Source organism: Leucopleurus acutus, assembly GCF_964270905.1.
Source record: "Leucopleurus acutus genome assembly, chromosome: 16".
In the NCBI taxonomy this organism is placed as follows: domain Eukaryota; kingdom Metazoa; phylum Chordata; class Mammalia; order Artiodactyla; family Delphinidae; genus Leucopleurus; species Leucopleurus acutus.
Genome location: NC_139158.1, coordinates 41,523,512 through 41,540,392, shown reverse-complemented (window position 1 = coordinate 41,540,392; position 16,881 = coordinate 41,523,512). Strand labels below are relative to the sequence as shown.

Genomic DNA, 16,881 nt, shown 5'->3' with positions numbered 1-16,881 from the left:
CGACAGTAGCAGTAACTATTTACAAGTGTTGATATGAGGATTAAACGAGATAACTCATGGGGAGCCTTTAGCGACAGCATGTTAGTAATGGTAGTAGTAGTTGTTGTTTATTACCCTGTAACCTTTCTAAGAGGGAGGAATTTGATAACAAGGAGAATAAATCACTGATTCATAAGTCATTTTGATGTACACATATACACTACGTACAATACTAAACTAGATAGTATTCAAAGAATTGGAAAGAAATGACCATACAACTTGTATTTGTTTGAAAAAGAAAAAACCTCACAAAGGAATTTATGTAAATTATTCTAAGAATGTCAGAGAAAAGGGTTCATCATAAATAGGAGGAAATGCATTTCCCACAGGTAGGGTAACTGTAGGAAATGGCGGGGAAGTGGCTTGAAAAAGCAAACTGGACTCATGGCGGTGATTTGAAGTGGGTTAATTTCATTTCAGGAAAATATCACCATGGTCACATTAATAATGTTCAGTGCATATATGATGTTGAAAAACATGGGTTTGCATTTTTAGAAACTTCTACCAAGGAGATTCTAAAGGGCTAATTTAAACACACACACACACACACACACACACACACACACACACAAGTACAACCAAGGAAAGTCTAACGCGGGCAGTGAAAGTTTCCAAGTTTAAGGAAGGGGTTGGAGAAACAATTAAGCTGGGGAAAATCTAGCAGGTGCTGGGAGAATAATGCAATTTCCTAGGGCAGCAGATGTACAAGTGAAACAGTATCCAGCAACAGTCCATCAGATGGTAATTATAGCTGAACTGGGGAAGAACAGCCCAGATGAAAGGGGCGATTCAAAGGGTAACCGAATGCCAGAGCGTGACATCTTCCTGAGAGATCACACACTAGGAAAAATCGGGCCAGCACTTAGCTCCGAGAAGGGGGGTTAAACAAACCGTCATTTTTCTTTTGTAGAAGGACAAAGGGAAAACAGAGGCTTCAAATAATTCATTAGTCGAGATTTAAACAGACCGTCACCAATAAACAACCACAAAAAAAATAACAGGTGTTGATCACTCTGAAAGTCTGATTCCTGAGATGATTCTGTCATCTGAAAGAAGATGGATTGATCTGGTACAAAAAAATTTTGGAAAAAAAAAAAAGGAGAGGTGAGTTGACACTGTAATTCTGTGAATACTAGAAATCAACATAGAGAACTAAAGTGATTGAAGTGGATAATGGGGAGCATCTCTTAATACTGAAGCAAAGGTAGGAGCTTTTTAAGTTCAAAGCAGATTTTCTGGTGTTTAATAAGACAAGTAAGAGTCATTTAAAACCCCAGTCTTGGAAAGGAAACCATGCCTCCGACCAGACACATTCCCTCCCAAAGGATTCCGCAGAACAGGTCTGACCCCGGCGGGGCTCAGGGACCCATGCAGCCCTCTCCCATCCCTGGTTTAACCAGCCCTGAGCAGTCCCACGTTAATACTGACACGGGGCTGTACGCTCCCCGAGGACAGGGCCCCTGTCACGGTCATGTTTGAATCCCTACGGGGAGGCAGGAAAGACAGCAAGCCAGCTTGCCCAAGGAACCACCCGAAAGTAAGCGTGGGTCAAATTGGTCCACAGTCTGTAATTAATATGGCCATCAGTTCATTCAGCCAAATTCTGAGCACTTCCCGGATCACAGTTCGCATGCAAGTGGGCCACACTGATTCATTTCATTAAAAATTCCCATGATAATAATTCTCAGAGTGCAAATGCCCAGGCCAAGACAGCCCATTCAAGCTAAGAAACGAATCTTCTCGGTCCATGCCACGTGGATTACGGTTAGGAAAAAGCCTTCTCTTATCCACGTATCTCTGCTGGTTGACTGTGGAGACATGATGAACCTTCCGGGCCTACCTCGGTGATGTGTGATGAAAACCATTCACATGTTTTCCAGGTCCTTTCTTGTGACCTGACACGGGGCACACTGTCAATTGATACGAATGACAGGGACAGTTTGGTGGCAGGGACACCGACTCATCTAAACCAGGCAGCAGCTACCTGACCTTGGGGCGAGGGAAGCACACTACCCTGCCACGCAGTGATGAATTTCAATCTCTGCTGGCTTGTGCCAGAGTCAGATTGGCAACCCACCGAGATGAAACGCTTTCTATCCCATTACTCATGCCTGAAGTGATCTGTTCCCTTGAAGACTGGCTTCCTAGGTGAAAGCCAGGGAACGGATGGTCAGTCTGAGATGGGATAAAAAGTATGAAAGGCCAGTGCCCAGCGAGAGCAGTGTGCGGACACGTGAGGGCGCTGAGGGTTGCTCGTAGCTCCGGGCAGAGGGGAGTGTAAAACTTAAAGGGACAAAGAGAGATTCATTTAGTAAGACAATCGCTCAACTTCAACGGCTGCAGTACTATTTGCTCTGCTAAGAAATCAATGTGCTTAGGACCCTGTAGAAAGTCCTCCAAAAAATTTTCCATCTGGCTCACCTTGACTCAGATAATCAGCCTAAAACATTAAATCCGCCTACAATGTTTTTTAAAATTTAAAATAATGTAATGTAGTATTTTAACGTTTGAATGTCTAGGCTCATCCCATGTGGATTATGCTCTCGATAATCCTCTGGTCCAACTTTAAGATTTCTAACATTTTCACTAAACCTTGTTTACGAAATCTAAATCTTTACTAAACCCTTCTCAAGAATAAGTATAACAAGCAGCAGTAAAGTACTTCTTAAAAAGTCAGAATTCACCAATACAGTAAACAACACAGCACAAAGTGGCGGATACGAGCATCAGCCCCACCCACCTGGTAAGTGGTTGTCTTCCTGGAGCAGGGATTTAAAAACCCATCCTTGGGGACTTCTCTGGTGGTCCAGTGGGTAAGACTCCGTGCTCCCTGGGCTTCCCTGGTGGCGCAGTGGTTGAGAGTCTGCCTGCCGATGCAGGGGACACGGGTTCGTGCCCCAGTCCGGGAAGATCCCACATGCTGCGGAGCGGCTGGGCCCGTGAGCCATGGCCGCTGAGCCAGCGCGTCCGGAGCCTGTGCTCCGCAACGGGAGAGGCCACAACAGTGAGAGGCCTGCATACCGAAAAAAAAAAAAAAGACTCCGTGCTCCCAATGCAGGGGGCCTGGGTTTGATCCGTGGTCGGGGAACTAGATCCGACATGCATGCCGCAACAAAGATCCTGCGTACCGCAACTAAGACCCGGCGCAGCCAAAATCAATCAATCAATCAATTAATTAATTAATTAAACAAAATCCATCCTCTGCTAGGTCTTGAAATAAGCCGGGGACTCTGTGGGGACACAGCACAGAGAGACGGCCATGAAAAAGCTTATTAAATGTAAGCAGTGATTTCAACTCATAACAACCTGGGAAGTCATGATAGGATCATTTTATTTTATTTTATTTTATTTATTTATTATAAATTTATTTATTTGTGGCCGCGCTGGGTCTTCGCTGTTGTGCACGGGCCTTCTCCAGTTGCAGCGAGCGGGGGTCACCCTTTGGTGCAGCGCACGGGCCTCTCACTACAGATGCCCTTCCTGTTGTGGATCATGGGCTCCGGGCGCGCGGGCCTCAGCAGTTGTGGCACGCGAGCTCAGCAGTTGTGGCTCGTGGGGCTCTAGAGCGCAGGCTCAGTAGTTGTGGTGCACGGGCCTAGCTGGTCCGTGGCGTGTGGGATCCTCCCGGACCAGGGCTCAAACCCGTGTCCCCTGCATTGGCAGGTGGACTCCCAACCACTGCGCCACCAGGGAAGTCCTGGTAGGGTTGTTTTAAGTGAAATAAAATGTTTTCTCTGGCTTTTTCCCCACCAGGAGCTCCAGCTCAACTCAAAGTCATCCAGGTCTGTAGATTCCCAGGGTTGGGGGTGGGGTGAGGATGGGGAAGCTCCAGAGGTTCAGGAACACGGCTCTTGATACCAGGTGGCAGCCCCGTGCTGCTCCCCATCCCCCCAGCCATACCACTCACGCCCCCTGGGCTGAAGGTGCTGGGGCTGAAGGTGCTGGGGCTGCGGGCTGCCGCCGACGTGTGAGGGCTCCTCTTGGCCTGGCCACGTGGTCTATCCCAACTCAAAGGCACCTCAGCAGTGGCTGCAGAAGGGCAGCACCTCTCACACAGAAGCTACATCTCTGTACTTTGTACCTGTGGCCCCTTCTCCTGGGATCAGGAGGATGTCACATTAGCTGTGTTTCAGTGACAGATATAGATGAGGCCACCCTTCCTGACCCTGACACACTCTCTTGGCTCTCATTCCAAAAGAATCCAATCCCAGGATCTCCACACACCAGCAGACCACCTGGTGGTCGACCCCACAGTCCTACAGATTTGCCCGGGGCCCCTTCCTCTCTAGAGTGTGATGCTGGGGCCCTGCTACCTAAGGACACACCTGTGGTCTTGGATGGAGTGATGACATGTATCTGTTGCAAGATGATAAGGGAGGAAGGAGAAGTGGGTGAGGCTGTAGAAGATGCAAAACTGGCCAAGAGTTGAACCCTGTTGGAGCTGTTTCTGCGCAGCCCATCGTGTGGGCTGAAACACGTGCCCGTCTGCCTTCAGAAGCTTTTAGAGCAAGCGGGCAGAGTAATTCTGTGTCTGTTAAACCTAGTGATAAAATAATAGGACCTGAATTTGGTCTCTGTTTTTAATCTCCTTCTAGGAATTCACATTTCACAAATCTATCAGTCTATGAGGGACTGTACATTAAAAAAAGAAGACGAGGTCCCTCAGCACAGACAGAAGGAGAATCCCTGCTTCGTAGAACTTGCTCTACTTTTGTACATGCTTCACATTTTCCATAATGAAGATTTGGGTAGAGCAAAAGAATTGCTATTCGTTTTTAGTCTCTACTCAAATACAAAGTTAGAACTTAGAAAATAAATACAAATTTATTTTTTATTTTACAAATATAAAGACTTAGGACTTTACATAGGACTTAGAGCAGCCTGCCTCTAAGATGGGTCTTGGTGGACCCACCCCCCATACGTAAAGCAGGAGCTGGGGGCCGTGAGGTGACGCATGTCCTGCAAAACTGGGGTGTTGATTTGAGCACCATTTCCAGCACCATTTTTAGCTCCTTTGCTAAACGTTCGGAGAGTTTAAACTTTCCACTTTCCTCCTTTCTCACAAAGAACAAGTGTCGGCCCACTGCGGGGCGTTTTGCTACCGTATTTAAGTGGAAGTGCGCACAATACAGTACAAGCTTACATGTAAGTCAGCCTGACAAAGTCACGCTTCCAGCCAAGTTCCTGAACACGGCTCTGTGTATGCTTGTTTACGCGTACACTTCCACTGAAAGCGAAATCTAGGTTCTGTTTGGTCCCTTTTCCTGTTCTGGTACTAAGAGTGTCCCAGGGCTGTGCACTCTAAGCTCAAAGCCCCCGCCACCCAGGACAGCTGAGACGTTCCTGTTCATCACGCGGACGCCCCCAGGAGTAGGGAACAAACCTAGCTCAGGACTCAGCCCCAAACGTCCTCACGCAGCCAGACCTAGGTTCTCAAACCGAGAAAGCAGAGCATGAAGGAAAGGGGAGTCTGCTTTGAAGCAAGGGGGCTAAACCCAGAAAGATGCTGGGAGGTGGACCCCAAGCCACTGGTACTGAGGCGCAGCAGCCCGCGGCGGCGTCCCCCGTGTGAGGGGGGGTGGCGCGTCACGAGGGACCACATGGCGTCCGCTCTGCTCCGGGCTCGCTGCGGAGGCACCACCCTAGGGCAGGGGCCGGTGGGAGGGAGCCTGGGCTCCTGGATGAAGGAGCAGCCGTTGGGCTCCGGCTCCGCGTATGCAGCGCCGCCCCATCTGCCACGCCCGCCCGCCCGCCCGCTCGCCCGCTCGCCCGCCCGCGCTGGCACTGCGCCCCGCCTGCTGCCGCCGGCTACCCACCGCGTCCCTGGAGACCTCCTTTGATGGGGCGTTGATGCCAAGCTTTTCCAGGGGATAGACAATCTGTCGTCGGGGCCGCACGGGAACCAAGTAGTGGAGGGCGGACGTCAGCGAGTGGGCACTGGAGCTCTGAAACTGGGAGACAGCGACCTCGATGTTAGGGGGAAGGGCGTGGGAGCCGCGCGCACATTTGCCGGCACGCGCCTCGACAAATACAAAACTCCCAACCCGGCCAAACCGGAGGGGGGGGGGAAACCAGCAAATAAACAAACATACTCTTCGACCAGAGGAATGAATTGTAGATAATGCCTGACACTAATGAAGATAATTACGGGAGTAATTGCATTACTATCTCTGTGGGAATGACAGATAAACAAGTGGTTTGGTTTATGGGATTTTTCAGCACAAGTATTTTCCCCAGGAGGATATTCTTCTCCGTAGTGATCATGAATCAGCTCGATTTGACCCCATTAAGCTGTGTTATCTGCGTCCTGGTAACCTTTGCGTGTTTCACACAAGCTGCTTTAAGAAGGCACATAGATAAAAATGTCATCTGAGGGGCAATAGGGCGCAGATGTGAAAATCCTCATGTTTGTGAAAGTCACTGCTACTTCAGCTGGACCTCTGTTGATCAGATAAGTGTTTTAAAACAAAAGGATAAAACCGGAGAGTGGGGGAGTGGAGGGGGGAGGGGGCTGGACCAGATTATTCTGCTTTATATTAATACTAAATTGTGAGCTGGATTTATGCTTACTGAAACGGGCTACAATAAATCATGTTTCAGGTGAATGCTTTAAATATTAATTTTATCCAAGTTTTAGACTTGGCAGAGAAAACTGAACATGGTGATCTTTATTTCTTTCACATTTATGAAATCTTAGGGGTTTTGGTGAAACCCCTAAGCTTTGGGTATTTCAACTGTGTAAACCTCAAACTGTCAAACCAAAAATTTTTAATGAGACATTTACCGAATTTAACCTGGAAAGCAAAGAAAGTAAAACGGAACTGTAGTTTAATAAATGACGTGGTTTACACATGACTTATTTGTGGTTCTAAAAATAGCCCCTAGGCCTTTCTAAGAGCTTCTGGAAGGGATTTCTAAAATCCTTCACTATTGAACTTCACTGCCTGATTTTACACACTGAGAAACAGAAGCCAGGGATCTCTAGCCAAAGCTGTGTTTTTAAGCCTGGAAGAGCTCTCAGTACATGTTCTGGCAGGAGGGTGTGGAGAAAACCGTCTTCGTCATGTCAGCCGAAAGCTCACTTGTACTGCAGTCAACTGGGGATTTATAGCAGAATTTGGAGATTCTTACCTGTACTATTTGGTATTGCTTCTTGCACTTATTTAAATGTACGTGTATAAATCAACTAGAGGTGCAGACAGAGAGGAAATCTGTTTCCAAGTGTGTTTCCATGTTATATATACAATAGCGCGTAACATGGTCCTAATTCCACACCATGGAGGGAAATACGTGAACACTCAATGAGTTCAGTTCAAGTCACCATTTTTTAGGATGCATGCAAAAGGACTTTCTACCAACTGGGCACTGGCAGGAAACACTGGGAATAAAAACTGAGAATGTAACATCACATCCTTAAAGGTCACCAAATTGGCACTTGGCCAAATGTGAAGTACAAAGAAATTGTGCAGGACCAGGATTTTCAGGCAAAACTGTTAAACTTCCCATGTCCCAGGTTCAAATCTGGGGCATTCATATTGCTGTAGGGCTGCATTTTGATAGGAAAAAAATCATCACTAGAGCATATTCTACATTCGCTACCTATCTTTTCCATGTTTTTTCTTCTTTCTCCTCCATTCCGTCTGTTTTTCCCCAAAAGGCATTTGTCAAATAAGATACATTGGTAAAATTACTGTTATGTGTATGTACCCATATACCTTAGATTGTTTTTAAGTTTAGTAATTCAGAGCATTTAAAAAACCCACTTAGCTCACCATGGTAACTAAGAAGAAACGTGACAATGTCAGACTCTAGGCAGAGCCTAAGAAAGTTTTTGGTCACGAATGGGATCTTATGGGACAATTTCTAGCTAGGGGGGTAGAAATTTCTACCTGGGGGTTCAGTTCTCAACACCCCTCAAGTCTGCATCAACACTGTCAGTGACAGAGGGACCATCTTGCAGGAAAGAACTGCTTGGGGATCCAGCTCCAAGAAGCCCTTGCCTGTGAGCAAGCAGGAGACTGCGTGTGAGCACGTGTGAGCACGTGTGAGTGTGTGGGACCCTTCTACGTAACAGGGCTGCAGCTCTGAACAGGACAAACAGCTCCAGCTTTACGGCACAAGACAGAATGTGAGCGAGTGAGAAGTGCTATGAAGGAGACGGAAGCAGGATACACGGAAACAGGAAGCAAGAGCTTGCTATTTGTGCACAGTATACATAATGTATACACAGTAGACACGTGTTTGTCATAGAAGTATTGCTCTACGTAAGTACAAGTATTATGCAGACATAGTGGTATCTACTACATAAAGGTTACATCAATAACACATATCTCCACTTTTTATCCATCACTTTTATGGGGATGTTATACTGCTGTTTTGCAATACCGTGATAGCACACCAGTATTAAGGACTGAGCTAATTTATTCTATGGGTTCACTACTAGAACATTCTTTGCTTGAAGAACATCATAGGACATTTTGGCATTCACTAATTCACATGAGAAATAATTTGATTTTCACATCCCTTAGAGTGTTTTTCCATAGCTTTCAGTGTCTGCTTTGTAGATATGGAAAAGCCAACAATTTGTTCTACTAATTATATGGGTTGTGATGGTTTCAGAAATTCAAAGCCTTCTGGGTTTTCACTGTAGTGTAAGAAAAGGACCAAACTCAATATGGCCATTTGAAATTCAGAGCCACATTACAATCAAAATACATGGAGTGAAGAAGAAATAAAATACGGCACACGACACAAATGACACCGTGACACAGATCTGCTGGAAAAGTGACTTAAGACATTCTTTTACCTTGCCTTCCTTGGCTCGCGGGTAAACAGGGTAGTAGAGACAGGACTTATATCCTAAACGGAGGATCTCCTTCAGAAAAAACTTGGTGTAGTGCTGAAAAATGGGGTTCAGGGCAAAGTGATACAGGTGGCCATGCTCTTCGCGCTGGTGGTGACTAAAGTATATGAAGTCTTCAATATTGTAGTGGGATCGTATGTACTCTATATCCTAAAAAGAGATGTGAGAAAGGACACCTAAGAAGGTTTTAAACAAACGGCATACGCTTTCTGAGAAATATCATTTAAAAATGACTTTAGGTACAATAATGAGAGACGAGTTTTTCCCTCCTATTACTTACGATCTCATTTTCATTGTTAATTTTTTTAAAGCTAAAACTTATGTTTCTGAAAGTCACTTGTTTTGATGGCTTACTTCTGGAGGGTGGCTCAGAGCTTTGGGATTTGCTCCTCACAGCCGTGCTAGAAACCTGGAGAGCCTTGAGTCCCTGCTCATGGACAGCCTCCCAGTGGCCAGAGCAATGCAATGGAGAAGCAGATATACACTACCGTCAAAGAGCCCACGCCAACCATCCACACTGATAATCTCTCATTCACGACATGGAGAGACTTTTGGGGAAAACTGACGAATGCAAAAGACCAGTTAGAGAAACATACAACTCACTCCAGAGGAAACAGAGGTTATCCAGCAAATGGAGGAGAATTTTTTAAAAATTCCACTCAATGTCCTCAGAGATACCAAAAAAGGATCTCGCATAAAACATAACAAACAAGCTCCTACAAAAAAGGAACAATAAGAGAACAAGGAAGAGACTTGGAAGTTAAACACATGAACTCTGAAATTAAAATTCCAATAGAAGGCCTGGATAATAGACTAGATGTGGCTGAACAGTAAATTAGGAATCTGGAAGATAAAATCAAGAACAACTCCTAGAATGAAGAGTAAGAAGTACAAGAGATTAAAAAGTACGAGAAGAAAGGTAAAAGACAGTGAAGGGTCACTTCCATCCAAAAAGGAATGGAGAATAGAGAAAATGGAAGGGAAGAAATCATTAGTGAAATCACAGAAGAAAGATGCTCCCAAGCTCAAAAGAGGCATAAGGTACTTCATAAGAATTTTTGGAATAAAAGGGAAAAACTAATTCTCAAGAGAGAAAGCAGACATACATACATTTATTTACATCAGACTGTATTTTATCCGTAACATTGGATACTGGAAGATAATGAGAGTAAAAACATCAACACTCTGATGAGAAATAATTTGCATATGAATTCTATTCACAGCTGAATGAGTGTTCAAGTGTGAGGACAGATGAAAACTTGTGTATGTGTGTGGACTCAGAGACCCTACCCTCTTTCACTCACTCTCCAAGAATTCTTAAAGATATATTGAATCAAAAGAGAAATGAATCCAAGAACAAGGATAGTTTGAACACATTAGAGAAATAAAGTCATACGAATATCTCCATAAATGCCGAAACACATTTAATAAAATTCAACACCCATGCGTAACAAAAACTTTTAGTAAATTAGAAATAGGAGAGAAGTTCCTTAACATGATGAAGGGTATCTTCCAGAAGCCATGTTCCCAGAAGGGAAGTCTCAATATTATAATTATCAGTTCTGCCTAAATTGTTCTGTAAAATCTACATAGGCACAAATAAATTCATAGTAAGTATTACAAGGTTTATCTGGAAAAGAAAACACCCAAGTTTAACCAAGAAACTTTAGGCAAAAAATATAAATAAGAGAAGACTTCCAGACCAGATACCAAAGCACGTGATAGTGCAATAGATATCAACAAATAAATCCATGGAACAGAACAGAGAGTAAAAATAGACACAGACACATGGAAATTTAATAATATAAAGGCAGCATTTTAAATCAGTAGGGAAAGAATGGACTACTCAGTAATAAATACTTTGGAATAATTGGCTGTGCACTGGGACAAAATAAAATTAGATGTCCACTTACACACACACGCACGCACGCACGCACACGATGCATGAAAATAAGTGCAAGGAAGAACGCTGGAAGGGATAAATGCCTAACTCTCAATAGTGGTAATCCTTTGGGGAGGGAGCTGGGACTTGTTTTTGGTGGTGGAAGGTTATTTGAATTTTTAGATGGTGAATATTTTCAGGTACTCTTCGTAATATTTTAAATATTTTGAACCGAAAAAAAAATGGAGACTTGAAAGGCTGCCCAGTGGGATGCAAGCAGATCTACAGCCTTCAGAAAAAGAAGATATTCATCCTAAATAAGTAAAAATGAAACTTCAAAAGAGGCATTGTGTACTAATTCACGAGAGGAAAAGGCACGATCAAGGGAAGTAGTATCCACTTCACAATTTACCATTTCATCTCTGATCACTGCAATGCCAACTACTTGTTCTGCAACTTCGGCTACAAATGCCTTCAGTGGTGTTCCATCCTGACAAGAGAAGCAGATATTTTAAGACCCTAAAAAATATTGCTATTAGTGTTTCCGTAAGCTGTCAATAAAGGGTTTCAACCGTGATCACATAACGACAATGATAAAGCCACCATCCTATCACCACTTACCTCTGGGCCAGGTAATAGGTTAAATGCCCTCTTTGTATGCGTTTAACCCTCACTTCAACCCCTCTGAAGTAAGTATTACCATTACATCTCTACTTCATTTACGAGAAAATAAGGCCTGGGAGGCTGCCTTGCCAAGATCTCCAGCTGGTATGGGATGGATCTATTGATTCGAACCACATTCCTTTGACTGGGAATCTGTTTCCTTTAGCATGACATCAGTGGTTCTCAAACACTGTCATCCCAGGCCCCCTGCGTCCTGAGGATGCTAAAGAGCTTTGGTTCACGTATGTAATGTCTACCGCTATTTTCTATATTAGAAATTAAAACTGAGAACATTTTGAATTCTTTGATTAATTTTTGTTGAACTTATTAATTAAAGCACATGTTTTAGTTTGATAAAAATATTTAGAGAGAAGAGTAGCATTGTTTCATATTTTTGCAAATCTCTTGAATATCTGGCTCAATGGAAGACGGCTGGATTCTCACACCTACTTCTGTATTGTATTCAATCTGCTGTAACATGTTATTTTGGTTGAAATATATGCCAAAAAAAATCTGTCTTCACAAAGATACGTAGTTGGAAAAGGGAGAAGTATTTAAATAATATTTTCAGATAATGATGGATATTCTCCTTTGATGTGCCACCAAAACTCAACATGTAGTAAGTAGTGTTTTAAAGATAAGTTGCAATGTGGCTCTGAAGCCATGTCAGTGACCTTTGTATACCCTACTACATTAAAATGTATCGGTCTCTTTTGCACTTTGAATCTTTTACCCATGCATGATTTTTGTAACATCGTGTACTGTCTGTCTGGAAAATATTGATTCACCAAGCTTATGCAGGTTTTCCAAACGTTGACCTATTTCATTACAAAATATCAAAACATTGCGTGTGGTAATATCACCGCCAGTCTCATCAGAAAAAGTTTTTTTAAGTTTTGGGAAGCTGTCAAGCTCATGATGGCAGATACTGACTTTCTAAAAGTCTAATTTTTTCGTGAAAGCGTGGACTTTATCATGGGGGAACACATGCTGTCAGTTGTTTCTTTGGAGTGACACTCTCACCTCACTCATTTTTAAGAAAAAGTCTGCCAACTCCCCAGGACTGAATTACCATATTTTGTCTGCCAGCTGTTCTGTGACAATGGTGCTGCTTCAGCCTGCAATTCAAACAACTGCAGAAACATTTTTCTTGAAACAACCAATATACTTCAGCCTGCAGCCAAGAGCAGTATGCGCACGTCTCATTTTGCTACACAGAATACTGCAAATACATGTACTCAAGGGCTAAGACTTAGTAAGTTAATGTTTACAGCTTCAAGGGAAACTGGCTTTCCCTTTTGTTTGAATTTTAATTAAAATGTCTATGGAGATAGTTGCAGATTCACCAGCAGTTGTAAAAAACAATACAGAGAGATTCCTTCTACACTTTGCCCAGTATCCCATAATGGTAACCTTTGCAAAACACTAGTATCATATGACAAGCAGGGAACCCACACTGATGCCATTTCGCGTGCGCACGCGCGTGCCCATGTGTGTGCGTATTAAGATCTATGCAATTTTATCCCCTGTGTAGGTTCATATGTCCACCACTGCAGTCAAGATACTGAACAGTTCCAACACAAGGATTTCATGGGTTGCCTATTATACCACACCTATCTGCCTCCTGCCCCACTTCCATCCTTAACCCTGGCAACAAACGATCTGTTCTCCAGTTCTAAAATGTTGTCATTTCAAAAATGTCATATAAGTGAAATCATACAGTATGTAACCTCTAGGGACTGGCTTATTTTTCCATTTAGCATAATTCTCTGGACATCCACCCAAGCTGATACATGAATCAACAGTGCATTCCTGAATAGTATGGAGGGGCCCTAAAAAAATAAAGTAGAACTACCATATGATCCAGCAATCCCACTTCTGGGCATATATCCAGAAAAGATGAAAACTCTAATTTGAAAACATACATTCACCCCGATGTTCATAGCAGCACTATTGACAATAGCCACGACATGGAAGCAATCTAAATGTCCACCAACAGACGAATGGATAAAGAAGATGTGGTACGTATATACAATGGAATATTACTCAGCCATAAAAAAGAATGAAATTTTGCCATTTGCAGCAACATGGATGGACCTAGAGATTACCATAGTAAGTGAAGTAAATCAGAGAAAGACAAATACCATATGATACCACTTATTTGTGGAATCTAAAAAAAAATGATACAGATGAACTTATTTACAAAACAGAAACAGACTCACAGACATAGAAAACAATCTTATGGTTACCGAACGGGAAAGGGGAGGGAGGGATAAATTAAGAGTCTGGGATTAACAGATACACACTACTTACTATATATAAAATATATAAACAACAAGGACTGACTGTATAGATACACATATATTTATCTGAATCACTTTGCTGTACCTGAAACTAACACAACATTATAAATCAACTATACTTAAACAAACAAACAAAAAAACCGGTGCATCCCTTTGCACTGCTGAGCACTATTCCATGGCATGGAATTGCCACAGCTCACCCTACCCATTCCCCTGTTGGAGGACATCTGGGCTGATTCCAGCTGCTATGAACATTTGTGACCAAGTCTTCATTTCTCTGCGATAAATGCTCAGAGATAACTGTTGCATTTTTTTTTGTTTTTTAAGAAACAGCCAAAATGTTCTCCAGAGCAGGGGTACCATTTCACATTCCCACCAGCAGCATAGGAGTGATCCAATTTCCCCGCACCTTCGCCACACCTGAGTGGTGTCACTCTTCTTAGTTTTAGCCATTCTCCTGGTGCACAGTGACATCCCGTTGTGGATTTTCTGTTCCTGTTGTTGCTGTGAGTGCATCGCAGCAAACTCGAAGGCCACTGGGAAGTTTGGTGACACTGCTTCAATCCACATTGAGGTCCCTTAGGTTTTGCCCACCACTGCCTTTCCGCTGAATATCAATTCAGTGGAAAAGGAAAATAATTTCTTACTCTTATTTTGAGCATAGTTTTTACCTCATAGACTCCCTGCATGTGTCTTGGAGACCCCTGTGTCAGCGAGCCAGGAGGGAAGGAACAAACAAAAAAAGAAACAAAGAGACCAAGACAAACCAAAACAAACAAAAAAAAACATGTGCTGGAGGGAAGTTTTACTTTAATTCTATGCCTTTATAAATATTAAACATCTCACCACGTTTGGTGTTTGTTGTCTCCCTCTTGATGAGTTTAAAATTAACTGAGAGGTTTATCCAAAAGAGCCCATAACTGGGAACTCGCCAGATGACCCCAGAGGTGGAATGAAGAAATACATTGAGGTATATTCATGCAATGAAGTATCAATACTTTACAGCACAATGTGGATGAATCTCACAATCACTGCTGAGCAAAAGAGGCTAGATGTCAGAAAACACACTGTATGATCCCTTTAAATAAAGCTCAAAAGCCAGGCATCTATGATCTTAGAAGTCAAGGTGGTACTAACTGGGGGAAGAGTGACTAAATGAGAGCTTGAAAGGGACTTCCAGTGGGCTGGGGTCAGTCTGTTTCCTGAAACAGGCGCTCGTTATGTGGCGTATTCAAACTGTGAAAGCCATCAAACTTTTTATTGGTTAAACTTTTTAATATAATTCATCAAGAAGTAATTAAGCATTTCCCTAGCTACATGCATTGTTCCATGTCTGGTGAAGTTAACTGGCCTGGTCCTTAAGAAAGCAGCGATGATGTAAGGACCACTGCTAGCTTGCCCTCTGCAATGGCAAAAGTACAGTACAGTTACTGTACTAGAAAGAGAACCCAGCATTGGTCATACAGGATCTTCCCAGCCAATCCGATCCTTGAGGATGCAGCCAGCGTCCTCAAGGGTATGGACAGACCCATCACCCAGAAGGGCAAAATGGGGTGCTGCTGGGATGGGCACCAGGCACCCCAAGGATCCACTAACCTTGGTCAGATTTGCCTATTCCAAGCACTGAGATCTAATTTTGTTATATTTGTCTAGATCAAGTTCAATTTTTCTAGCCCCGTGATAAGAATTTAGGGCATCTGATCAGCCCTCATAGGGCAACTAGTGAGAAGAACAGCCCCACTTCCTTAAACCTCAGTTTCCTTGTTCTTTTCTTCTCCCTCCCACCTTCCAACCCCACCTCTGCCGCTCCCCACCACACGATTCTCCAACTAGGCCCAAGGAAACTTCCGGGTTGAACGTACATGAGTCATAATGGTCCCAAAACATGAGGGAAAGAAGCCAGTCTGGTCATAGCAGGTACTTACAGGGTCCCTGCGAGCCTCGTTGTACTGCTGTAAATCTTCCAATATGCTTTTACTCAGCATGAGGGTGCTGACAAGATTTTCAACACCAGGAGTATCCGAGAGAGTGGCTAATCTTATTTTAATGGTCCTGGGTAAGGAGAGACACATTTTCTTTTTCAGGTTAACGTACTAAAATATGTATTCCGTCCTCTACCCAAATGGAGACAGAATTGTAACAGATCACACTTATATAAAATAATATCTGGTAAAATATTTTTTATATAACATAGGGGTCTGATTAACTACAAAAGTAATTCTTCATTCTAGAAAACCTGGAAAACACACATTTTAAAAAGTGCAAACATTGTAAATCAACTATACTTCAATTTTTTTTAATTTTAAAATAATTTAAAAATAAAAATTTAAAAAAGAGAAAGAAGAACAAAGAAAACCCAAAGTCAGCAGAAGGAAGGAAATCATAAAGATCAGAGCAGAAATAAGTGAAATAGAAATGAAGAAAACAATAGCAAATATCAATAAAACTAAAAGTTTGTTCTTTGAGAAGATAAAATTGATAAACCTTTAGCTATACTCATCAAGAAAAAAAGGGAGAGGACTCAAATCAATAAAATTATAAATGAAAAAGGAGAAATCACAACTGACACCGCAGAAATACAAAGGATTATAAGAGACTACTACAAACGATTATATGCCAATAAAATGGACAACCTGGAAGAAATGGACAAATTCTTGGAAAGGTACAATTTTCCAAGACTGAACCAGGAAGAATTAGAAAATAGAAGCCGAACTATCACAACTAATGAAACTGAAACTGTGATTAAAACTCTTCCAACAGGGCTTCCCTAGTGGCGCAGTGGTTGAGAGTCCGCCTGCCGACGCAGGGGACACAGGTTCGTGCCCCGGTCCAGGAAGATCCCACATGCCGCGGAGCAGCTGGGCCTGTGAGCCATGGCTGCTGAGCCTGTGCATCCAGAGCCTGTACTCCACAACGGGAGAGGCCACAACAGTGAGAGGCCCATGTACCACAAAAAACAAACAAAAAAACAAACAAAAAAATCTTCCAGCAAACAAAAGCCCAGGACCAGATGGCTTCACAGAATAATTCTATCAAACATTTAGAGAAGAGCTAAAATCCATCCTTCCCAAATTCTTCCCAAAAATTGCAGAGGGAGGAACACTCCCAAATTTGTTCTACAAAGCCACCAT

General features: G+C 43.0%; 1 protein-coding gene across 1 annotated transcript in view; it reads right to left on the bottom strand.

Annotated features, from left to right (window-relative positions):
* Positions 1–16,881, bottom strand: part of CFAP61 (cilia and flagella associated protein 61) — a gene marked incomplete at both ends in the record, with an annotated part of 251,678 nt that overhangs the window by 128,832 nt on the left and 105,965 nt on the right. Inside the window, 4 exons of the mRNA XM_082857551.1 lie at positions 5,856–5,990; positions 8,846–9,052; positions 11,197–11,274; positions 15,676–15,802. Coding sequence (XP_082713677.1) covers positions 5,856–5,990; positions 8,846–9,052; positions 11,197–11,274; positions 15,676–15,802 — 547 coding nt within the window. The remainder of the gene's footprint in view (positions 1–5,855; positions 5,991–8,845; positions 9,053–11,196; positions 11,275–15,675; positions 15,803–16,881) is intronic.